Here is a 25,619-nt window from a genome sequence, read left to right as displayed (position 1 = left end):
TCTGAAGATCCCAGAAGTCTCTTTTGACCGAGGTGGTTACTGGCTCTTATTCTGATTAATGATGGAACAATAGCGTCCACGCAAATGCAACAAGTGCTGGATGAGAATGCAGACTTCATGAAGTTTTCTCTTTAAAAGCAGCTCGGTCACATTCAAGGCTACCTTCTGACTTGCAGGCCACCCCATTGTCAGATATTCTTTGTAGTTTTAGCCTGTAGTTAAAGAATAAGCCATATAATGCAGTTACATCTGCTAATGTTTCGACCATCATGTCATATTCCAGAAAATCGCATAACAGGGCACCACTGTCATGATTAGAGAGGTCATCGTTCGGCTGTAATGCCACTAAATCCCCATTAACTCCATTCTGTTTCTCATCCTTATCGCTCTAACGGGAGGAAGAGGGAGCTCGTGTTCCTGCAGGGGTTTGCATTATATCAGTTATCATCATAAACACACGCAGTTCTGAAAACAATTTCCACTTTCATACGAGCACATGTTCAGACTCACAGAGCAGTCCGTTATAGTTACGTCAGTGCTCGGGGAACAGGGGAGTAGCTGCAGGAGATTCTCAAACTGAAAAAATTGAATTTCTGCAAAGTGCATTATCAAAACAAAGATAAAACACTTCAAGCTCCAGCAAAAGATTAAATTCAGTGCAGGCAGGGAACAAATGTAGTGCTGATGTGGAGGGATGCCGCCGACAAGCCTCTGCTCCCTAACCGCCATCAACACGAGTCTTTTTGTGATTTTTCCAGCTCGCTATAAATACAAAAGGCAGCTATGATCTCTTTGGACTCAGTCGGACTTTTTAAGATCAGTCACATAATCTTTTGACTGCATCCAACGTGTCTGGGCAGTGGTATAATTGGTCAGCATTGTTATCCCCGGCTACCCTCAGTTACGCCGTCCTGCGAAGTCTTCAGCTAAAAGTTCTGCATCAACAAAAGGACAGAAAGTCTTCTCAGTATTAGTTGAGGAAATCAAAGTGTCCCTTTGTATTTTAGGCCTTAGGGAAGTGTTTGAGAAGCAGGGGTAGATTGAGAACATTATCGGATTTAAGTTTAAAAGAGCGCTTTCGACTTACATCTCCCAAGGGGAGGGTGGCAGTAAAGTAAAAATAAGCACATGCAAAGTGACTGCACCGTCTGTTGTGGTTTAGTTAAGGTGTAAAGGAGTGAGAATTGTGTCGTTAATAGATGCTAGTCATGTGAGTTTCAGATCGGCACCACCCGCAGGTGTTCCTAAAGATCTGAAGAAGTTTCTTTCAGTCAAAGTGGTAAAACTTATTGAAGAAAAGTTCTCTCTCTCTATCTTGAGTTGACAGACTGGTGTGGTGTGCCTCAACCAAAAAGAAGGGCACATGCAACTGTCTGTTTTGTCTAGATCACCAGAACAACAAGTGTAATAGTATACCACCACGGTGCTCACGCTGAGTGTAAATACCAAGCGACAGTGACAATAACATCAAGCTGACTGGTTGACGAACAGAGAGAAAGGCGGTTCTTCTAAACCTGACATTGCATTGTTAGCTTCACTGGCTAATTTAAGCCAATTATGAAAGAGCTGCACATGTCTAAACTGAGAGAGGGGCAAAGTGGAGTGGTGGTTAGCACTGATGCCTCACAGCAAGAAGATTCTGGGTTTGAATCCATCCAACTCGTGTTGAGTTTGCATGTTCTCCCTGTGTCTGCGTGGGCTCTCTCCAGGTACTCCAACTTCCTCCCACCGTCCAAAGACATGCTGGTTAGGTTCATTGGTGATTCTAAATTGGCCGTAGGTGTGAGTGTGAATGGTTGTCTGCAATAGACTGGCGACCTGTCCAGGGGGAACCCCGCCTCTCGTTGACAGCTGAGATAGGCTCCAAGCCCGCCCTGTGACCCTCCAGAGGACAAGCGGTTATAGAGTTCTCCAGAGTCTTTTTATTGACCCAATATAGTAACAATAGAGATGACGCCCAATTTTGGATGTTTCATTTTATGCATTTCTTTAGTTTTATTTGCTAAATTGACAACATATCAAAGTTTACTTTAGTATTATTATTAATAGTCATTAACTTCTTCACGTGCCGGTCCCTTGCTTTCTTTCTTCACTCTCTGGGGGAATAACTTCTTCTCCAATTGAATTGGGTCTCATTGTCTTACTTAACTACCTGAAAGAGTCATGAACACGATATGCAACGGGATTTAGTGTTCAGAGTTTTGTCAGGTGGGAGCCCCTTAGGGAGGTGTCCTGCTATCACTGAAAACTCAGCACATTGCCACTGCTGAAGTTTTAAAGTTCAGCCCTCGGGGAGGCCCCCTTACTGGCCTGGGGCCCCGAGCAGTTGCTCGCCTGCTGATAAGCTGTTGCATTTTTCACATTCAGCACCTCTGCAGATGGTGGTGCTCTGTCACTTCAGATTTCTCGACAAACGAGCGGATTTCACGATGAACATTGTTATTTAAATGGGAGGAGGTTGAGGTGGATGGATGGGTTCATTCTTTGTGTTTGAAACCATGAAAACCATGGTCTTTTAACCAGGTGCTCAATATTTGCCGTAGCTGTTATGAAACAGAAATGTCTTGAAACAGAAAACCCACTCAGATTTGCTGTTTTGGCATCGTCAACCCACTCATCTGAAGCTGCATTGTTGTTTTTTATTTTATTTTATGAATCTGGAGGGACTAAATATATTAATATGCCCCTTTTGAAATAAATTAATTTACCAAGATGCCTGAATGATGTGGATTTTTAAGTTATTTTTTTTTTTTCTATGGAGATGTGCTGATATTTTCAATTAACAGGCAAATATATTCAAATCATTTACTTACTGCAGCTGGGCAGATTAGTAGATATTTTATTACACACCCTGGAGTCATTAGTACGAATGATGCTGCCTGCAGAGCTCCCTCTGAATCTGCATAATTCTGCCATTATGATTCTCAGTGAAGGTTTTGTGGGGTTTTCAGCTGCGGTTTGATCTGAACCCCGGTGAAAAGTTGCGCTCCTCTGCAGCTCGTTTCAAGTCAAACCAGTCAGTTTAAAGATGAAGACACTTTAAACGTTGCCTCGTCACCTCCTTCGGCTTCGTCTCGATGTCTTTAGTGTGACGAGCCTCAGAAAGGAGGATGATTGTTCTCGTCTTTCAAAGCCAGCAGCAGCAGATTACTGTAATGCAGAGCGCTGTAAACACCAGGATGCGCTCTGTGTGGGCTGCTCGCTCGGTGCATATGTGGATTTAAGTGCATCTGGGAACCCTCTGGCGCTGACAGGTCTTTTGACACCAAAAGAGAAAAGCTGTTATTAAACACAGTCTCTCCAGATTACTCTGCATTATTCTAAAATCGAGGAAGTGCAAATTTTTTTTTCTTTTGCACATAATTAGATGTGCATTGTCGGTATGATTATAGATGGGATTAAAGCGGATCGGGCCGAGTTAGAGTGATTCGCTTATTGTTAAAAAAAAATAAAAAATCATATTGTACGCAGTGCTTAAAGAGCAGCTTAACAGACTGAACAAACCTCTCAGTTAAATACAGTCAAACAAAGACACACAACAGGGTCCTTGTACTTTATGGAACTTCAAGTTTGGTTTTAGATTCTAAAATAAAAACAACTAAACGAGAAAACAGTTATTTGATTCATATAAAACCAGGTGAAGAAGAAAAAGATGACACAAATGAAGAAAAGAAGTTGATGATTTTGTAGCTCTCTAGGAAAAACTGTTCCGTGGGTCAAGATGGACTACGGACATGACTTTAGAACAACATTCAGATGTAAGTTTAGACTTTATGACTCAAGGTATGTCATCAGAATTTATCTCTATCATGTACCAATCAGGTGGACACAAAATGGAGGAGTCAGGGAACAGGCAGGCTCAGAGGTTGTTTAATCAAATGCAGGGTCAAAACCTGGGCCCGTATTCCTAAAGATTCTTAGCGCTAAGAGTTGCTCCCAGTGGCCAAAATCTAAGAAAATTCTTAGAATCATGACGCTTTCTAAGAATTTCCTCTCAAAGTTAGGAGTAGCTCCTAGTAAAGATTAAAGGTATTCCTAAAGAATCTTAGCTCTTAAGAGAGCTCCTAAGGTGAGATCTGTTAAGAGCAGGGAGGAGGACTTTTAGGAGCCTTAGGAGTTTCTTAAGCAGAGGCTGAAAGAAGAGACAGGAGAGATATTCTCCGAACACTGAATGACAATCAAGCTTGTTACAATTGCAATATCACCGGAAATGAAAGTCATCATAACACTGCAGTATTTAGCAACAGGAAAAATGCAGCAATGCAACAATGCAGCAGTGATGACTTGGGGCCAAATCTACGTCTCTAAACACTTTTATTCTCAAGCAAAAACTGCTCCTCTGTCCAGTTGGGTTTCCTACTTCATTTCTTCTCCGTTGCTGTTCAGTTTGTGGAAGATTTGAACGCCAGCCAACACTGCTTCTTCTAGGCCGGTTAGCAATCACAGAAATTGATGAAAGCTGAGCCATTTTACCCTCGTTAATACCAAAAGGATGAAAAATTACCAGCATGATAAATGAATGGAAGCAAATAAAAAGAACTATCAGCATGTGAATACTGTGCAAGTGGGAGTTTTCACACATTTTGTAGGATAATTTTTAAAGTATAGCGTACTATTTTTTTACTTTTATGTAAAGTATTATTTACAATTCCACAGTCTTCATAGAGATTAGATTCTGTTATTCAGTCTATTGATTTGACGGTCCATTCCAGGCCAATTATCACCAAAAGTGTATTTTTATCTAGCTTTTAGGATCAACCAATCACACCTTCTGAAATGATGACTCATACCTAGCAACAGGGTCAACCACACCTCCTCACTAAGATAAGAGTTTCTGTCCATTCCTTGCTCAGAGTTCTCTGAGAATTTTCTGGAATCACTCCTAAGCTAAGACTCCTAGCTAGGAATGTTTAGGCGCTCTCTGAGAGGATTCTCTGAATCTTTAGGAATACGGGCCCAGGAATTCAGGAATCAGGCTAAGGTACAGAGGTCCGACAGGCAAAAACTCAGGTAATATAGAAAAGCTAAGGTCACAACAAGAAATCACTTGAAGAAGATACTAGCTGGAACACTTAAGGTGAACCTACAAGACGATCTGGCACAGGAGGAATGGGGAACACAGCTTAAATACAAGAGGGAGACAATGAGACACAGGTGAAACACATGAGGGCGGGGAAAGCAATCACAGACGGAACTAGACAGGAAGACAGACTTCAGCAGACTCAGACTACAAAATAAAACAGGAAGTGACAAAAAGGATAGAAAACTGAACTAAAAAATAACACTAACACAAAAGACACTAGTGGTCCTGACAATCTCTGAGCGTTTGTCATTTGAAAATCTTCATCTAGAAAAAGAAGCATCATGTTTATTGAGTGCTGAACATAAAGATCCATTTTAAAGTTCTTTTTAAAGATGATTTCTTCGCACACCTGTTTCGTAACTCTCCATCTGAGTTCTCCTCCGGACTGAATCAATTTTTATTTATATAGCATCAATAACAGCACAGATTGTCTCAAGGCGCTTTACAACATCCGGTCTGAAACCCCCAGAGCAAGCCTGAAGGCGGCGGTGGCAAGAAAAACTCCCTTTTAACAGGAAGAAACCTTGAGCAGAACCTTAAGCTCATGTGGATGGACCCATCTGCCTGAGGCCGGCCAGAATCTGCTCATGATTTGATTAACTTCTGTTTTGCTTATGGGAACTTGAAGGTCTATCTTCTCACTGCCTTTTGGCCTGGATATCTTCCTGCTCATACCCCTCAATGTCAACATCTTCTTCTTCTACTATTTTTTTTCCCTTCTTCATCTTCTTCTGCTTTGATACGTTGCCTGTAACTGAGCTTGCAGGTACATTTCCCCACGAGCTGGAGTACGAAGCAGTTGATTTGCTTCGAGTTGCTCCAACTCTGTTTTGTTCCCCCACAAACTCCCTCCGCTTCCAGTCTTTTTGCAAAGCTACGCCAGCGGCTAGGTGCACCTTCATATACGGTGCAGACGTGAAGGTGATATTGATCTTCTCATCTAACCCTTGGCCGAAAAAGCATGTTTACCAGAGCTCTGTGCAGGGAAACAAAATGCTCAATTGAGTTTCTTGCAAGAATGAATAATTAATTTTGGTTATCAGGAATCAAAGGTAGTGAAAGGAAGCTCTGTGTTGTGAATGAGATTCTTTAAGTTCAGTCATCTTGAACTCCCTCTGCAGAGTCTACAGTCCTTGTTTCTCCGATTTGCATCAGCATCTCATCCATATTTTGAGCCATTTCTTTGCCTTTCCTGCCCCAGTCGCTTCATAAATAATGCCCTAAAATATGTAAAGTGCATTAAATGACTGAGGTGTGCAGCTGCAGCGTGGCTGTACTGTAGGTGGTGCGGTTTGGTGCCATATGCCGGTCTGAAGCCTGATCAGATTCTCTCGTCTTGTGCTATTAATTATGTGTCAAAGTAATGCTAATTAAACCAGGAGAGGAGCGCTCCTGCCATGTCCTTACCTTCAGGGTATTAGTTAGCTCCGTTCACCGCTCTGCATTTCAATTAATCAATTAACAAGTCGGGCCACAGGCAGCTTCAGAATAGATACTGGCTGCTGTTGAATAATTCAGCAGCTTTAATCAGCTTGTTCTATCACGGCTAGAATATAAATCCAACAAAGCAGATGAAAAAAAAGCAACAACAGATATTTAATTTCCCGCTGTTTTGTCCTTTTTTCATACCCAGCAAAAAAAAAATAAATAAAACTTTCCAAATTCTGTTAATTAAAATAAAATCCCTACAGATCTTTTGTCAAATTCAACTTCAGTGACACATTTGACAGTATTGACTTTTGAGTCTAAAATGGAGAAAGCTGTGTTGCACCTCTTAGATTTATACACCGGCTTTGTTTTAATGTGAAATGCTCCAAATTATCAAAAGAGTAATGTCTTGCACTCTAAAGTCAATAAAACTAATTTCTGCACTGCCTAGCTTGTTAGCAGTTTGCTCGCAACTTGAAATCAGCTAGAATTCATCCCGGTGAACGCCACCAGGCCCCTGCACATTCATTCATTCATCTCCTGTTAAGGGTCGCGGGGTCTGCTGGAGCCTATCCCAGCTGTCATCGGGCGAGAGGCGGGGTACACACTGGACAGGTCTCCGGACTATCGCAGGGCTAACACAGAGAGACAGACAATCATTCACACTCACACCTACGACCAATTTAGAATCACCAATGAACCTAACCAGCATGTCTTTGGACGGTGGGAGGAAGCTGGAGAACCTGGAGAGAACCCACGCAGACACAGGGAGAACATGCAAACTCCACACAGAAAGGAACCAGTCGGTCCATGGATTAGAACCCGGGACCTTCTCGCTGTGTGGCATCAGTGCTAACGACCTCGCCACTGTGCCGCCCGCCCCTGCACACTGTGCAGAAATACATTTTTTTTGTAATTGATTAAATTGTAGGGCTGAAATAACTACTTGCATAATAAGTCGGTCGATAATTATGACACTTGATGAACTGATTAACTGGCTGCAGTATAGGTCATAAGCTCCGTCTCCTCCATGTTAGTGGATGGGACTTGGACCAAACTAAAACACTAAAATACTCATCAAATAATTTTCATTTTTTTCCAAAGATGCTCTCTGTCATTTTAGGTAGTTAATATAATACAGATGCATGTTCAAGGGTTCATTTGATGCTATAGAAACAGGACATCATGATAACTATCAGTTGCCATAACAACTGTTCTGTGAAGCTGTCCCGTAGGACCGTGAGAGTAGGAAAAAATAAGTATAAAAAATATAATCTAAGATTCTTTGTAACCTGCGGATGAAGAGTAGTGCACAGTATTAATAAAACGAAAACTAAACTATTACAAAACATGTAATGAGCAACCTGACATTTCTTAAGAACAAGAAATGCAATTTCTGTTTAGTTCTAGGTCTTAGCGTTGTGTTATGTCCACAGCTCTTACTATAACGGTGTAAACCCTAGGAATAACAGATACTTTTACTGAAAAATTGCAGTTAATATTTTCAGTGTAATTTTTGCACTTTACAAAATTCATCCCGCCGAGCTGGTTTTGGCGCCCGTTTGGCCGTATGTTTGACTCCCCTGGTCTAGAGGAAGTATAGGCGGGTCATCGATAATGTAGCTCTCGGACAGTACTGCTCAGACTCTGGCTCCAAACTCGCAAGATGGCGCCTCTTGTATCCTTGGGATACTAGCTTCAGTTTGACCAGTGGGAGGAAGTGGAGACGCGTCGTCCATATTTTATACAGTCCATGTTTGACAGTGTCAGGCCGTCCAGGAGCATCCATCGCAGCTTTTTAGCCGATTCAGCATGTTGAATCGGAAGCGGAGCGAGTCGGTCAGAGAATCAGCAGTTTATAGATGAAGACATTTTAAATGTTGCCTCATCGTCGTTTTGATAACTTCATTTAGTTGCCTCCCACACGGCTGTTCACAGGGACGCTCAGCGTGACGGGCCTCAGGAAGGCGGGTGATTAGAGAGCGTGAGAAAAGAAACGGACGTGAAACCAGGCCCATCTCGTTTGACATCTTCATCTCATTTGAGCATTCAAATCCACTAGCCCTTCCTATCCTATCCCAGCTTCCCAGTTAATAGTAGTATGCCAAATACAGACTACTGCCACCTGCTGGTGTGAAGAGTTATTTCTTTTCATGCAGTTGCAGAACATATGCATCAGTTAGCAATTAGCTGTAGTCTTTGTGGTTTGTTCAAGTGCAACGTTTTTGGTCCAGACACCTCTGATGTGAGATTTAAGACACTGGTTTTGGCTTTTGGGTGGAATTTTTCTACTATTCTAAAATATGTAGAAGTTGTGTGCCTAAGTTTTTGCTCACCGTGAATCTAACAGTTATCGATTATATTTGTTAATAAGCTAAAAATTCAAAATCAGCTCACCTCATCACGGAACCTTGTTGAGATTTCTTTAACTAGAATCTCTGAAGTTTATGGAAACATGCACCTAGATGTAGAACTTGTGCATATTAGTAAAACGAACATCGACGTTTTTTTTTTTTTTTTACTCCTGCTTGAGGATGATTGTTGGCGCTTTGGAGCAAAAACAGCCGTCCAGGAGCCTCATTATCCTGCTCGCCGCTACGTGCTCTGAACAGATAAACGGGTCGGCTTGGCTCTAACTGGGAAGCGCTGAACTCTGGGTTTTGTGCGGCTTATGGAGCTCTGAAGAGCAGGACCTTGTGTTCACTGCTGTTTGCTGAGGTGATGGATGGAGCTCATCAGTATTCAGGGTCTCCAGCTCCGTCCTGGACTCCGTGGGTACTTTGTTATTCAGTAAAACAGTAAAGAAGTGGACAATGCAGGTGAATGAGCCGCGGTCGGTCTCCCCCCCCCCCATCTCAGCAGTGCCAAGTATTAGTGTGCCCGTCATGTCAGGGGTGATTAATTGTGCCTAACGGTGCCGAGGCCTTGGCACTCTGCAGTTTTTTTCCTTCAAACCTTTAGAGACTTTTTAACTGCCGTCAGAGTCACAGTTTGTTCACCCCGAATGATAAAACTGGCACCGTGGATGGATGGATGGGCTGCAGGAGAGAGGTTTGACTCTTTTACTCCCTCTAAATCCTCCTCAGGTACCAGGAACGATTAAACTTTCATTCGGTGGGAGTACGTTTTATTGAGATGAAAAGTATTGTCCCATCGCTCATATGTCGACGTAATGGTTTCCTGCTCCAGTCAGCGGAGTTCTGCGTTACGGGGAGACTTTCCTTCTTTTATTATTGCCACCTCAGGCAGAAAGATCACGCTTTACTGGCTAGTATTAGATCAGTGAATGGTGTTATTTTGCACCGCCGTATTTGAAGTTACGCTTCTTGTGTAGTATCCTCCTGAAGTGCTTTTATCTTGAAGGGAAAACGTCCAGTCCTTCAAACGTAATAAAAGGGTGCCCTCCCAGCTGCTGTGTCAATGTCGAAAGAAATACCTCGATTAAAAGCTGAGGCTGGCACGAAGAGGAGGAGGAGGAGGTGCGCTGGTGTTGGAGGAAGGTGCAGCGGTTTAATATTCAGGGAAGGCTCCGCGTCCAACACAGCCAGGGTCGGTGTTGAGGTTCACCGGCTGCAGAGGCCAGCAGGTATTCAGCATTTAGCTTCGTTTTCCTCGGAGCTGTCTCGGTGTTTGTGCTCCACTGGTCACGCTGTCGGGGGACGTCGACTCTTAAATGCCAAAGCTCCGCTGAGGAAAACTGGCCCTGTGTTTTTTTAAACTCCCTCCCCCTCTCTCTCTCTCTCTCTCTCTCTCTCTCTGTGTCAAGTGTTACCTCAGTGAGGCTCTGCTCCCTCCTCACATTATCTCCTCAGGGATTACAGCCCTCTGCGTCGGAGAGCCATCCCTCTCATATTTTCTTCTTCTGACGACTGCAATTCACCTGCTTTTTTACACCGAGAGCTCCCTCACCACCAGCAGTGACGGGTGTCTGACCGGGCAAAGCCTGCAGGGATAAATACCATGTGAGGACCAGAGAGTCTGAGACCTTCTGATGATTGTTGAGGAGCTGGATGGCATTTAAAACTGTGGAATTAAATATGGAGGAGACACTCTTTAGCGGAGCAGATTAACTGTACTCTACGGCAGGATGTTTAATGTTAAGACTGCTCTAAAACTTTTTTAAATGTCAAATTCAGAAAATGCCAGATAATTTCACAATAAAAGAGAAACTTACACTGAGGCCAATATGTACATTATAAAGCGCTGAACTGATTGTTAAGCAGATCACTGTTATCAGCTTTTTAGCGCTTTTTTTGTCTAAAAGTCCCAGAAACACTAAACTCCACTGAGAAATTAGTATTTTCTGACATCAACAAGCAGGACAGACGCTTTTAAATGACAGAAATCTTTTATTTGTTTAAAATCATTGTCTGAGATGTAGTGTTTGGGTTTTGCCTCACACTGGTGCACTGATAAAAAAGAGCATAACTCCACCCAGCATTTTAGCTCCTTTCAGCTTCTTTTTGACTATAACTCTTGCTCTCTTTCCTCTTCTCTAATCAGCTGACTGTTGAATTCTCCAGACTAATTTTCTCTCCATCTCACACACGTCTCGTATAACATATACTCCTGTATTTTAATCAGTGCGGCCGCCTCAGCTTCTCAACATCTTGTGCATTTTTCACACGTCCAAAGCTACGACCCCGAGCATAAATTCACACGCTTCACGTCTTCCGTTTTACACGTGTGGCTACTGAATGTGACTGAATGAGTCGCGCTGACAAATTAAATCAGAGCAAGAAATACTAAGAAAACGAGGTTGAAAATGGAAAACATATTGGATTTTGCTGTTAATTTGGAGGACTGGCTGAAGTGGAGGATTTTAAAAGAAAGTCATGTTAAGTGATGTGCATTTGTTTTAGAAATCATTTTGTTTTTACCTGTACAAAATTTGGGAATGTAGGAGCAGAATGGAACATGTTCATTCATTCATTCATCTTCTGTAACTGCTTGTCCTCTGGACGGTCACGGGGTCTGCTGGAGCCTATCCCAGCTGTCACTGGGCGAGAGGCGCCCTGGAAAGGTCGCCAGTCCATCGCAGAGCACGGGAGGTGTTGAATATGAATATCGTGCAGCGCGCTGTTGTCGACAAAGTGATGGAAGCTAACGGCTCGTTGATCAGAGTCGGTGGGCCCGGATCAGGCTGCAGCTTCAATCATAGTAATTGGTTCTCGTCTCGGCGTCAGAGAACAACATCCATTAACAGAGAGGCTTCGGACGGAGGCAGCGTTAGTTAGTTAGTTTGGATTTAGCTTCCAGTTTGCAGCGCGAGAGGAAAACGATGAATATTTATGGAGCTGACATTCATGGATCTGTGTGTACATGTGTGCAGACCACAGACGGCCTCATAAAACAGACACTTATTTTTATGGTTTAGGATTTTATTTCTACATACAAGTGTAGTAACAACTATTGCTCTAATTACATTTAAGTGCATGACAAGCGTTTTGTCAAAGCTCTTCTTTTCACTCTAAAGACTTGACAGAACACATATGTGAAAGAAAAACCCAATTAAAAGATTAATTAGTGAACATAATGTATAATACATGGTGTTTTTATTGCGGCCAATCGTCCATTAAAACTAAACGTGTAAAGGTTTCCTCTGACAACACTGATTCATCTCCATCAGAACTCAGTCTGTAATGAGTCAGTCAGGACGCCATTCATCTCCACAACACAACTTCATTACGACGTTCATTTGTCCATCGAGGCAGAATTACACCGTTCATTCATCCAGCTGGACTCTGTTCGTTCATCTAACATGGCGCCATTACAGCTGAAAGACCTGCCTCCACCTGGGGAACGTTAAAGCTGCTCCTGAGCGATTACTCTGCCGTCGTGTGAAACTCTTATTATTGCTCTGATGTTCATTGACTTCAAGGGCCGCTCGCTTCTCTGCGAGCTATCCGCTCCTCGACGCCTTTCTGGATGAACTCTGTAATTCTAAAAGCTAAACTGAAAGCAACGCTGCGCTTCCTCGATCCTTAGAAGTTGGTAATTTGGTGAAACAGTGCCGCTCCTCTCCTGCTGCTCTCAACCGCCCGACTGTTTCTCTTCACTCCGGCTTAGAGGTGGAGAGTAATCCACATCCTGCTGCGCCCGATACTCTGAGATGCTCGGCGTGGTTTCTGTTATTGATCTGAGAACCACACAGCTGTGTTTCCAACCTATTTTTGAAGGTGTTTATTTCATCGCTGAGAGACAGGAGTGTAATGTCAAAGGCTGGGTTTTCACTCATATAACATTAGATTGATAACTCTCCACTACGCCTCTCCTGCACTTCATGTCGTTTGAATCGGATTTTAACACGAATCAATTACGCTGATTTCATTCATCCCATCATATACACTGGATCAGCCATAATGTTACGACATAAATATATGAAACATGCTTAAATACGATTTTTTTTTTAATCCAACCATCATTTCATCTTGCTGTACTAAAACAAATGAAAGTACTTTTTGTGTGGAAACAGGAATTTAAAGAAGAAAAAGGCTGTTTATTAATGTTGAACCATCCACATGTAAAGTGACCATCTCTCTGTAGCCAACAGTTGGTCGCTAATGGACCGTCCAGTTTCTGTTTTCCTAGGTAACCCTCTTGTACACCGATCAGGCATAACATTATGACCACCTTCCTAATATTGTGTAGATCTCCTTTGTGCTTCCAAAACAGTTGTGACTCATCAGAGAATGGACATGGGCCTTCTGAGGGTGTCCTGTGGTGTCTGGCAGCAGGATGTTGTTAGTGGGGGGGCCTTTGAGGGGAGGGGCCTCTGTGGATCATCCCACAGATACTTGATCAGTTTGAGATCTAGTGAATTTGGAGGCCAGGTCAACACCTTGTGCTGTTTTTTTAGTTGTTCCTAAACTGTTTTTGTTCCTGTGTCAGGCTGCATCCTGCTGGAAGTGTCACTGCTATGGTGTGGGGGTGCCTGGTCTGGTCTAGGTGGCTGTTACATGTCTAAGTAACATCCACACCAATGAATGCCAGGTCCAAACGTTTCCCAGCAGAACATTGAATTGTCACAACATGGCCAATGTTATTCACTTCTCCCATCATAATGTTGTGGCTGATCGGTGTGTGTAATGGAGATCCTTATGAGAACATCATGAAGATTATAAAGAGTAACCCTGATTCACGACTTATTTCCTCTTGCGATATACTCCGGCTTGGCCAGTTCATTAGGTACACTAGTGAAAACAAATGCAGTCTAACATAACAGTCCTGCACTGAGTCTTAACTTCATGAAGGTCATGGTATTCAGCATTTGTTTAAAAAAATAAAAAAAAATAACAGAGAGAGCAGTTGATTCAGCTGTGTTTTCTTTGTGGAGGCTGTGGTTTGTAGAACTATTGAATCGTATTGTACCGACACATATAATAGAAAATAATAGAGAAATGAATCAGCAAAAGCAAGGCCATTTAGATCCTCCAGATTTAGTGCAGGTCTGTTATAGTGGAGTGCATTCGTTTTCACTGGTGTACCTAATAAAGTGGTTCGTGAGCGTATAGTCTACGTAAAGCGCAAATGACGACGAGGTCAAGTATATGAGCATGTCCTATCCCTAATCGGACATGTACTGATCATCACGTTCCTCTCACAGTCTTCCAGTGCTGAACATTTTTTTAAAAGCACAAATCTGAGTGATTGACAGACCACCTGTTCAGTCTTTCCGCCTCATTTCTTTTTTGAGCAGCAGAATTTCAAAAGACTGGAAAGAATTTATGAACCTCTAACCATTGCTTTCTTGTTGTTTGACAGAAGCGTGTGACAGCTCGCTGGTGTCCAACCTGCCGCCGTCGTCCTTCAGAAGCTCCTCCCAGCTGTCCGGGAGCCACGCGCCGGGATACGCCAAACTCAACAGGAGAGACGGTGAGGAGTTGATGCATGAGTTGAGATACAGCCGAGGTGTGAATGATAAAGACGCACGCATGGATAACAATGCCTGTCCATTTGGGGCCAGACAGGGTGTTATAGTATATTTATATAATGTGTAGTTGTATGGGGATGCTGTGATAGACTGGAGACCTGTCCAGGGTGAAGCTCGCCTCTCGCCCAATGACAGCTGGGACAGAAAAATTATAGTGCAATGAAACACCGTAAAACAACCAACAACCACGTCACCTCATCTTCTAAGGCTCTTTCAGTTTGAGCTGAAAATGATCGACAAAGGCTCTTTGTGCAAACGATCATTTGACACTCTTGGTTTCAATGAATCACAGTCAGTTTCTGTTCCCTCTGCTGCTTTCACTTTATTTCATTTATAGTTGTAGACTGAGTCAGCAGCTTCTAACAAAGTTGCCAAACAGCCTAAAAAAAAAAAAAAAAAAGATCTTCCTGGATTTCACTGTGAAGAAGCTGAAATACTTGCACCCAGTGCTTCTGTCATGCCTCAGTGTTTGTGATCAGGCTGATCAGGTCAAGAGGGCAAACCACAGCCTCCTGTGCTGGACGTTTACAGGCTGAGAATTTTTAATTGGAGCAGCATTTAATGCAGCGTTGTCTCGTCCCAATTAAAGTGAAAGGATTTCCATTTAATTTTGCCCTTTTTGTGATTTTCCTGTGTGCCTGTGTGTAGCAGTGGCCGTTATTTTCACTGGAGCTGGATCTGAGTGTGGCCTGAAATGTTCAACCTAAATGGTACTACTGGACATGTGTGCATCATGAGTGCATGTGTGCTTCATCTGTGCCTATGGTATAAAATAAGTTTGGAGAGATCAAACATGTCTTTTATTCTTTCACTGTTTTGGAGACGGACAGAAAGTCCTTGAGAGGAAACTGAGGGGTGTCATGTGTAGACTTGGACTTAGACTTAGACAGACTTAAATCATCCACAAGAGAAATTGCTTGGTCGCAGTAGCTTAGTTGCACATAAAAAAACACTATTGAGAACCACTAGACCAATCAAAAGACCAACCAAAAAGAAAAATTTAAATAAAATAAAAATAAATAAATAAATCTAGATAAAATAAAAAATAAAATCTTGTAAAATAAAATAAAATAAAATCTAGAAAAATAAAATATAAAATAAAATAAAATCCAGTAAAATAAAAATAAATAAATTAAATTAAAAATCTAATTTAATCTAGTAAAATAAAATAAAAATCTTCATCTTCTGTAACCGCTTGTTCCTGTTAAGGGTCGCGGGGGTCTGCTGGAGCCTATCCCAGCTGTCATCGGGGGAGAGGCAGGGGTACACCCTGGACAGGTATAAAATAAAAATAAAATATAACATAAAATCTAGTAAAATAAAATAATATAATCAAAATATTACAAAATTAGCATGTGAACAAATGTACAAGAAATAGAGACAGAATTAAATATATATTATATACATAGAAAGGATTAATAAGGTGCAATAGTGTCCATTAACATTAATAACAGAAAGGTGAGTTGTTGTACAGCTGGACAGAGTTTGGTATGAATGAAGTCCTGTAGCGTTCACTGTGGCAGTGGAGCTGGATCAATCTGTTAGAGAATGAGCTCCACTGTCCCTCTATTGTCTGGTGTAGTGGGTGCGACGGATTGTCCATGATGGAGAGCAGTTTGTCCAGGGTCCTCCCTCACTGAGACAAACGTCTGCAACTCTCTCCCGATAACATGTCCAGCCTTTTGGATCAATTTCTCAATCCTACTGATGTCCTTTTTGCTGGTGCTGCTCCCCCAACAAACCGCAGCAAAGTACAGGACGCTCGCAACAACAGACTGGTAGAAAGTTTCCAGCTCTCAATTGAGTACTAGTACTTTACCTCTGGCAGTGGAAGTGGGTCGATTTAAAGGTACACCTGAACATTTACGTTTATGTGAATTCTGTGACCTCCAAGTGGTTGAAGATGAATTTCATTTTGTTTTTTACTGTCCCTTATACTGTGACCTAAGGATCTCACTTTTTGAATCAATTCAGTTAAAAAACCCTGATATATTTTGGCAATATGAAGGAGAGATTTTGTGCTGGCTGTTTGAAAATGATGTTTTTGCTTTGGCCAAATTTATAGAAAAGGCCTGGTATTTAAGACAAAGTATTCTGTATCCAGTTTAACAAGCTTTTTTATTTTTGTATTTATTTTTAGTGGTGTTATGTTGGGTATCTCTGTGTACGTGGCTATCTGGAGACTATTGTGTAAATTATTGCTTCAGTGTCTAATAAGCCCATGTGGGCTGGGCACCATGGTGTTTGACACTTAAATAAACTTAATCAATCAATCAATCAATCAATCAATCAATCCAGCAACTATGCACTTATGAAAGTGAAATAAATGACCTCCTTTTAACTGTCTTTAGTCTGCGCTGAAAGGCAGGCAGGGAATATTGAGATGAAGCAACTAAATGTGTATTAGGGATGATGTAGCTTATCTCTTGGATCGGTTTTATCGGTATGCGATGCTTCTTGAGTGGGGAATTTAACAACTTTACAGCTAAGGAGTTTCTCTGCAGCTCAGTGGAGGAAACACTTCTGTTAAACTCACCACACAAAGCACAAAACATCACAGATTTATTAGATTCAGACAACTCCGCAACTCACCGATGACTACTCCAGAGGCAGCCGGAGGATTGTTTCTGAGAGACGAAATAAAAGCGAGAACAAGCAACGGTTGTTTTATTGAGATGGGAGGATTAGAGCAGAAGAACAGATGTGAACGGTGTTTGTTGGGCCAGCGTGAGGACCCACCAGGGAGCCCCGTGCTGGATGCTGATATGAGGCTTTGATAAAACGAAGATTGCGGTTTGTTGTGGGGCTTTCTGCGGGGAGCGGCCTTCGCTGCTTTATCCCGACATCAAAGCCCCGAATCAGTGGAGACGGGTTTAATCTGGCTCTGAATGATTTTAACCACCTGGGAAACTGAAAGAAGCCGAGCGTGGAGAAAGTTGCCGGCGGTCGGGTCTGCTCTCCGTGTGTTCGTTAACGCGTGAGCAAACCGTGCGTTAAAAAGTGGCTGAAATCTTCTTGAGCGATTACAACATGGAGCCTTTTTGTATGTTATAGTTATTTTGGCGCCGCACAGTATGAAAAGCATGGGTGTAGATGGTTAAATGGATGTGTTAGGGTTCCTGCACTGTGCCTTCTGGCTCGGTGTCACGGCGTACTCGGTGCTTAAAGTGGACTGAAATTGTTGGAGGTGACGTTATTGAGTTATTTGGAAATGTGCTGGGGGGAGTCTGCAGGGCGCAGAGTGCAATCAAGGGCAAGTTGTAGTTTCTACGGCAGGTGGTGGATGAATGGTCTCTGGAAACAGCATGAGGTGGATTGAAGAGGATTGATTTTTATTCTGTTCCGGGGTATATTCTGGGATGAAGCCAGTTTATCTCAATGGTTTCTGCCCTTGTTTGAAAGCAATTTTCCTACTTCTGTTACATTTCTAGAAGTTTTGCTTAAAACTGCACTCCGACAGGGCGGCACAGTGGCGTGGTGGTTAGCACTGAGGCCTCACAGCAAGAAGGTTCTGGCTTTGAATCCATCGGCCGACTGGTTCCTTTCTGTGTGGAGTTTGCATGTTCTCCCTGTGTCTGTGTGGGTTATCTCCAGGTACTCCAGCTTCCTCCCACTGTCTAAAGACATGCCCCCTCCCTCCCGGAGTTTTGGATTACTGAGTGAGCTTAGTACAAATCCCAGTGGCGAGACGTCTGGTGTGGAACTGGTGGAGGAGGACTCAAACACACAACTCAGTGTTCTGCTGGGAAACTTTTGGACCTGGCATTCAGTCATGTGGATGTTACTTAGACATGTAGCACCCACCTAGTCCTAGACCAGGCACCCCCACCCCAAAGCAATGACACTCCTGGATGGCAGCAGCCATCCCCAGCAGGATGCAGCCTGACACAGACACAGACACAAAAAAAAGCATGAAGAACAGCACAAGGTGTTGACCTGGCCTCCAAATTCAGTAGATCCCAAACTGATCAAGTATCTGTGGGATGATCCACAGAGGCCCCTCCCCTCAACCCCCCCCCCCCCCACTAACAACATTGTGTTGCCAGACACCACAGGACACCCTCAGAAGGCCCATGTCCATTCTCTAATGAGTCACAACTGTTTTGGAGGCACAAGGGAGACCTACACAATATTAGGAAGGTGGTCATAATGTTATGCCGGATCAGTATAGTGGGGCATTTAGCTTCTAAAGAAACAGATATTTTCTTATTAGTTGAGCGAGACCAAAAGAGAGTTTAAGATGTATTTGCCAGTTCACTAGAAGCCAACCACAATGAATGCTGACGTTGCAACAACTGTATAAAGTAATAACTTGTAAATATAAATCTATATGCTGCTTTAAGTTCAGCAGCATGAGCCTCATGTCTTGGATTACCACGATAAAATGGCGGTCCCCTTTGTTCCAACTACAACTGTGGATTATGTGAGTAATAAGTGATCAGTAATGACCCTGTCAAGATGAGATAATGAGGAGTAGGAGCGTAATGAATTGCCGATGATAACATCATGAATTAAGTTCATCTTCTCATTTCATGACAAACATTTTTCAAACCTTGTTGTTGGTAGATCAGGAGAGCCGCTCGCGTCACGTTTCCTTCTCCGCTGTGTAAGCGGTGTAAAGCACACGCGATGATCCCAGCTGTTTGCTGAGGAAATCGATGAATAAAGGAACGCCTGCGTCTCATTTATAACTCCCTGCTGCTGCTGCTGCTGCTGCTGCTCCTAATACTCTGCCTCCTCTAGTTGTTCTCAGTGGAGCAGCTTCACTTTCAGTTCATTTACTCGCTAAATGAGCGGAGATTACCACAGCCCCAGAATACCGCCTACAAAATACACATATGTATTATTAAATGTGGGCTTTTTCCATACAGATTCTTTTATATCGTATCGCCCCGACAGGTATGAAACAAAGCAGGGACGTGATTTGTCACATGGCTGAATATTAACCACCACCATAAACCCTGTTGTTCTTACTCCGTCAACCAGTCAGAGCCATTTAAATCTGCAAATTCAGCTCCACAGATGACGTGTAGGACTACGTCACTGTTACTCTTCGGTCCATTTTATTTTCATGGACAAAAGTTGGTCTAGATTCTAGACCAACTTTTGTCCGTCTTCCAGGCTAGAGGTCATCATACTGGAAGCTTGAGCTAAAGTTAATCGTTAGCTGCAGCTGTACTTCCAAGGTTTGATGTTTAACTGGTGCTTACAGGTTAAATGTATCTCCCATTACCTTTGTATATGCAGTATACACACCGATCAGCCACAACATTATGACCACTGACGGGAGAAGTAAACAACATTGACCATCTTGTGATAATTCAATGTTCTGCTGGGAAACGTTTGGACCTGGCATTCATTGGTGTGGATGTTACTTAGACATGTAGCACCCATGGACCAGACCAGACACCCCCACCCCATAGTAATGACACTCCATCCACAACTCCAAAAACATGAAGAACAGCACAAGGTGTTGACCTGGCCTCCAAATTCACTAGATCCCAAACTGATCAAGTATCTGTGGGATGACCCCCACCCCCCCCCAACAACAACATCCTGCTGCCAGACACCACAGGACACCCTCAGAAGGTCCATGTCCATTCTCTGATGAGTCACAACTGTTTTGGAGGCAAAAGGGACAGCCCAAGACAATTCTCATTCATGCTTATGACCATGTTAAGACCCGTGATGTACCACTTGCGTCCTTAGTAGATAATCATTTAAAGACTTTCTTCAGGTAAGACCTTTAACTGATGTTCAGACACTTCTTCTCCTCTATCACTCCCAGAGCTTCAGATAAAAGCTTCAGTTGAAATGGCTGCAAACTTTCTTTGAAGCTCTTCTTTTGGCACATTGTTTTATCTCATAGCGCTCCGCTCAGCAGTGATAAATGTGTTTATGTCTGGTGTAAAGCGATATGCACACGCTCCTTTTTTTTATACCTAGCAGACTCTTTTGAAAGGTGGCACGCTCATTATTTCGCACAGTCACATCATTTTTACATCGGGGCCCCTGAAATGGCTGGAAAGCTCTGGCAAGTCCGTTTGGAGATGAATGTCTTCCCTTCCTGGAACCTGCATGATGAATCACACACTACGTTCCCCACCTCTCCGTTTAGATCCGTCTTCACTTTGATTTCCCGCTCTCACAGTTTATCTCTCATTTCTTCCACAGCCTCTTTATATCCCGTCACTATTTTGTCGTTTCACATCTGCCTGTCGCTTTTGCTCCTTTCTTTTTTGAACACCTCCTTTTCTTCTGTACCGTCTGTCTTCTGTCAGCTTCCCTCCGTCACATTTTCATCTTTAGGAGCTAATGTAGTCAGCCGTGTCTTCCCGCCTAATGGTAATAGCAGTCTTTGTGTTTAAACGTTTTCATTCTCAGGCGACACTGACAATTATCTGCGACGCAGCCGCAATTACGCTGGAATAGACTTTGGAGGGAGTTATTTTGCTTCGGTAACCGCTTTCTAAATGAATTTGATTTAAAAGCGGAGTTTAGCTTTAATTGGAACCTGTTGTGGTCGTGCGTGTACGGCCTGCCAACTAATTGTGTATTGACTCGCGCCTGCGTCGTTCTGTGTGTCCTTTATCGCTTCCACAAAGTTCCAGTGTTGAAGCTCGAGGAGAAATGTGTCGCACCTGCCTGCAGGAGACGTTCGATATTTCCCATGCTGTTGCTGCATTATGCTCTCTGTCTGTCTGACATGTTAGGCGTGCTATTCTCATGGAAATGATGCGCTCTCACTCCGGGCCTGTCTTTGCCTTTCAGCTATCCCTCTCTCACTGGAACTACCTCCCTCTTCCTCAGCTCGTGTGGCCTTTTCCTTTCCGCTCGACTCTTCATTTTACTCGTGTCTCTTCATTTCCATGCTCCTGTTAGGTGGAATATCAGTGCATTATTAATGATCCAGCAGTCCTTTCTTTACTTATCCCTCCATCCATCTGCTTCTTACAGCGGTGCTGATGTCCACAATGGACTCGCGTCAGGCTCGGTCTCCCTTCAGCGGAGAGCCGTGCAGCCCGAGCAGCTTTCCTCATCACCTCTTACATACTTGTACTGCTCCAGTAACAAGAGAGAGACAAATTGAGAGGGTTTCAGGTGTCACAGTCCTTACAGGGGAAATGGATCGCTCAAGTGTCAGGGATGAAGTGAGAGTAAACCCACCAGAATTTGCCTTTGGGGCTTTCAAGGAAGAAATGAGGACATATTAACAAAATTTTGCAGATTTAAAAAGAAGAAACCACTTTTTTTGTCATTTGATCGCAATTAAAAAATAGATTCCAATTAATTGCTGCAGCCCGGAGAGTCTTTTATGCGGTGCATGGAAAAATAGTGTATTTGAATTGCATTGCATTTGATTGAAGGTGCCTCCTTTATAAGTGCTCGCTGAGTGTATATTGACGGGTGACAATACATTACGTGCATCTGCTGTTTTCTATACAAGCCAGCACAATAGTATCTGATTCCCCGAACGGGAGGCTGTCAGATTTCTCAGCATCCGTCTTCCAGAACGACAGAAAGTTCAAATCAGCTTTTGTCGCCCTCGACGTCAGTCTGTAATTCTGTATTATAATTTCCTTACAGGCTTAGCAACTGATTAATGGTTTGTCACAGAAACTCAGATGTGGGATGCGTCTCACTGTTCTGTTCTGTAGCTCACTGACTGTACAAAACCGAAGATTACGTAACTTCAGTATCTAAAAAAGCAGCAGAAAGTTGAAACTAACATCTCCGTAAACTTATTAGCCATATTCGTGACAATATTTTTGACGTGGTGCATGCTACACTTGGAATAATCTATGGCCTTTCACAGTTCACGGTAGGGACGACAGGGAAGAAGACCCAGACTGTCAGAGCAGGTAAAACTCAGAGAGGTTTTACTTGTTTGGTATTATGATGACAGTCAGACAGAGGAGAAGCAGGTCTGTAAAACTTGTAGAAAACAACAGGAGGATTGACATAGTTTGATGAGATGGAAGCACAGACTCACTGACCATCTTTACATAGACACTATTTTGCTACTTCTTCCCACCGTGGAGAGGCTGCTGCTGCCTTGACGTAAAACCAAGACAGAAACGGTGTCTTGGATTTAAAGTGACGGCCGTAACGGAAGGTGTCCCGACTGTCAGTTCACTTCTGTTTCAATTAAATCTGACAGGATGGACACAGTAAATCCCTGTAATGCCTCCCAGTCTCTGATCTCTTTCTCTTTCCCTCCACAGTCTAATCGTCATGGGTAAAGGTCAGAGTGTCTGCTCTTTTCTGTTCGGCTGTCACTTGACACGCCTGTTAGTCAAGTGCCTATTAGCTTTGGCCTTTAGCTCTTTAAAGATCAGCCATTCTTGAGCCGCCCGTCTCACTCTCATTTATTTTCACTGTGAGCTTTTCTCTTCTTGGCCCGGCCTCCGCTCATTGTTCAGAGTCCTTTTTGATTGTTAATGAAAAAAAAAGGAAAAACGGAGACTGTGCATTTTCCTCTTGCACTAAATATCCATCTTAAGATGATGAATGACGATTCTTGACCTTTCCTGCGCACAATCTAAATCCCAAGTGTTAGCTTAGTATTATATAAAAATAAATAATATAAGAATAGTATATATTTTTGGCAGAAAGACGGTCTATGGTCACTGCCGAGAATGGATTATGCTCCAGCAAACAACTGCAGGGTAAATCAAATTGTCTGGGAGAAGAGTAACAGGGACTTAGTCAAAAAGGTCATCTGAGCACCGTGGAGTTTAATTTGTTTACAACAAAATTGCTCTGATTGGTTGGAGGTTTTTCACTGTATCAGTTGAAACTGTAGACTGTATGAAGATGGACGGTGGAACTGCTCCTCAAAAGTGAAGAAAAAGCAAGTAGAGCTCCCCCTGGTGGCTCGCCGCTGCAGTATAGGTCATAAGCTCCGCCCCCTCCATGTTAGTGGATGATACCGCGGCTCCACGTGGCTCCACTCTAGGATCATACTGCACAGACTCTGGCTCCAATCTCACAAGATTGCGCCGCCCATGTCCCTTGGAAAATAGCGTCAGTTTGGCCAATGCAAGGAAGTGGCGACACATTGTCCATATTTATATGCAGTGTATTGTTCAAACATACCCCATAATCAAATCCAAATGGCATGTTACCAGACTCTTATTCTGTTAAGAACTGAGTGTAGCTAATGACAGGCTAGCCCTTATCTGGCAGTTGAAGCTGCCTTCAAATTGTGGTGTGTTTACCTTACGAGTACATGAACGGCACTCTTTTGTAGTATTCACAATATGTGTTAGGTTGAAATCTAGGTTCATGGTAAGGTTACAGCAAGTCTCCAGTCAGTGTAGTGTCCCCTGAAAGGCTAAATGTTAAAAGTGTGTGTTTGTGTGTGTGTGTGTGCTCTGCAGGACTCTAGTCAGCAACCTCCTCCTTCTTGAGAGTCGTCCATCTGGTGTTTGAGCTCTGAGGGATTGTTTTGGCCTGACAAAGCACTTTCCTACACACACCTCTCGTGTTTCTGTCTCTGAAAGGACTTTACACTGACATGATGCTTTACCTGGACCCTTACCCTAAACCTGACCATCTCAACCAGGTGCCTCACCATAACCTAATTGTAACATTTATCCTTAAACTGAAAACATTTTAACTGGTTTTACCCTCCAAGGGTTAGGGTTAGGGTTAGGGTTATCTTGTAGCCTTTGTATCTGAAAACGCAAATGACAATGAGCTTGGATGAGACACATAGCAGCAATCATAACAATCTTCTCACAGGAAAATACCAACATCTATTGACAAACCTTTGACAAACTGACCCAGATTCCAACTGGTCAACATACTACAGCGCTCTTCTTTGCTGGTCATATGTAATACAGGAGAAACAAACCCAGATGTGTACTATAAAACTAATCAATGCATGACACCACAACCTTTTACTGATGATATTTTATACAGCAGTGGGTCCAGTCCATCAATAGATCAGCCTCTTAGCAGCTCTACGTTTGGGAAAGAAAGCAAAGGCCCTGGCATTATGTGCAACTAATCAATACATGGCACGGTAACCTTTTATTGATGATGCTCAAGGGCTACATGACAGTGTGTGTGTGCTGCATTATTGTTTTGACATTTAAGAGCAAAATCCGTGGCAGTAATTGAAACTATACACGTTGAAAACACCTCATGCTTTAAGCTTCTATTGTTTCTCTGCTTCCAAAGGGCATTCGGACAAGTATGCAATTAAAACAAACAAACAAACAAAAAAAAAACTGAAAGAACATGCATTGTACAAGTTGAAATATAAAGATTTGTATGAGAGAGAAATATCTCATCAGCTAGCTTGCGGGATTGTTTGGCATCAGATTTAGTTCCAACATTTCCGAGAAGATTAGTTACATTCCCATTGGTGTACTGCTCTACTTTGTGTTTACTGTTAATAGGCATTTTAACGAACTAATCTCAACTTTGATGCAACAACCAATGGAAGTGAAAGCTGATTAACATACGACACAAACAAAGTGTTCCCCCAAATGTTCACCACAAAGAAACAAGGTCCATGACTTTGGTTCCAACCACTAAATTGACCATGCTGATAGCAGGCTTGGAAGGGGGACGTTGTTCATGGTATTTTCCATCTAGCTCTGTCCATACACTAGCAACATTAGAAACTAGAAACTTTTGGACCTGGTATTCATTCATGTGGATGTTACTTAGACACGTAGCACCCACCTAGACCAGACCAGGCACCCCCACCCCATAGCAATGACACTCCTTGATGGCAGCAGCCATCCCCAGCAGGATGCAGCCTGACACAGACACACACACAAAAATGCTTTAGGAACAACTAAAAAAAAACATGAAGAACAGCACAAGGTGTTGACCTGGCCTCCAAATTCACTAGATCCCAAACTGATCAAGTATCTGTGGGATGATCCACAGAGGCCCCTCCCCTCAAAGGCCCCCCCCCCCCCCAACAACCAGATACCACAGGACACCCTCAGAAGGCCCATGTCCATTCTCTGATTAGTCCCAACTGTTTTGGAGGCACAAGGGAGACCTACACAATATTAGGAAGGTGGTCATAATGTTATGCCTGATTGGTGTACAAGAGGGTTACCTAGGAAACCAGAAACTGCACCGTCCATTAGCGACCAACTGTCGGCTACAGAGAGATGGTCACTTTACATGTGGATGGCGCAACATTAA

General features: G+C 42.9%; 1 protein-coding gene across 1 annotated transcript in view; it reads left to right on the top strand.

Annotated features, from left to right (window-relative positions):
- The window catches only part of LOC311489283 (contactin-associated protein-like 4), a gene marked incomplete at both ends in the record, with an annotated part of 110,523 nt that overhangs the window by 20,039 nt on the left and 64,865 nt on the right, over positions 1-25,619 (top strand). Inside the window, one exon of the mRNA XM_084546295.1 lies at positions 14,276-14,386. Coding sequence (XP_084402421.1) covers positions 14,276-14,386 — 111 coding nt within the window. The remainder of the gene's footprint in view (positions 1-14,275; positions 14,387-25,619) is intronic.

The sequence above is a fragment of the Chelon labrosus genome (genome assembly GCF_963514085.1).
Source record: "Chelon labrosus genome assembly, chromosome: 6".
In the NCBI taxonomy this organism is placed as follows: Eukaryota; Metazoa; Chordata; class Actinopteri; order Mugiliformes; family Mugilidae; genus Chelon; species Chelon labrosus.
This window is presented reverse-complemented; position numbering and strand designations above follow the sequence as displayed.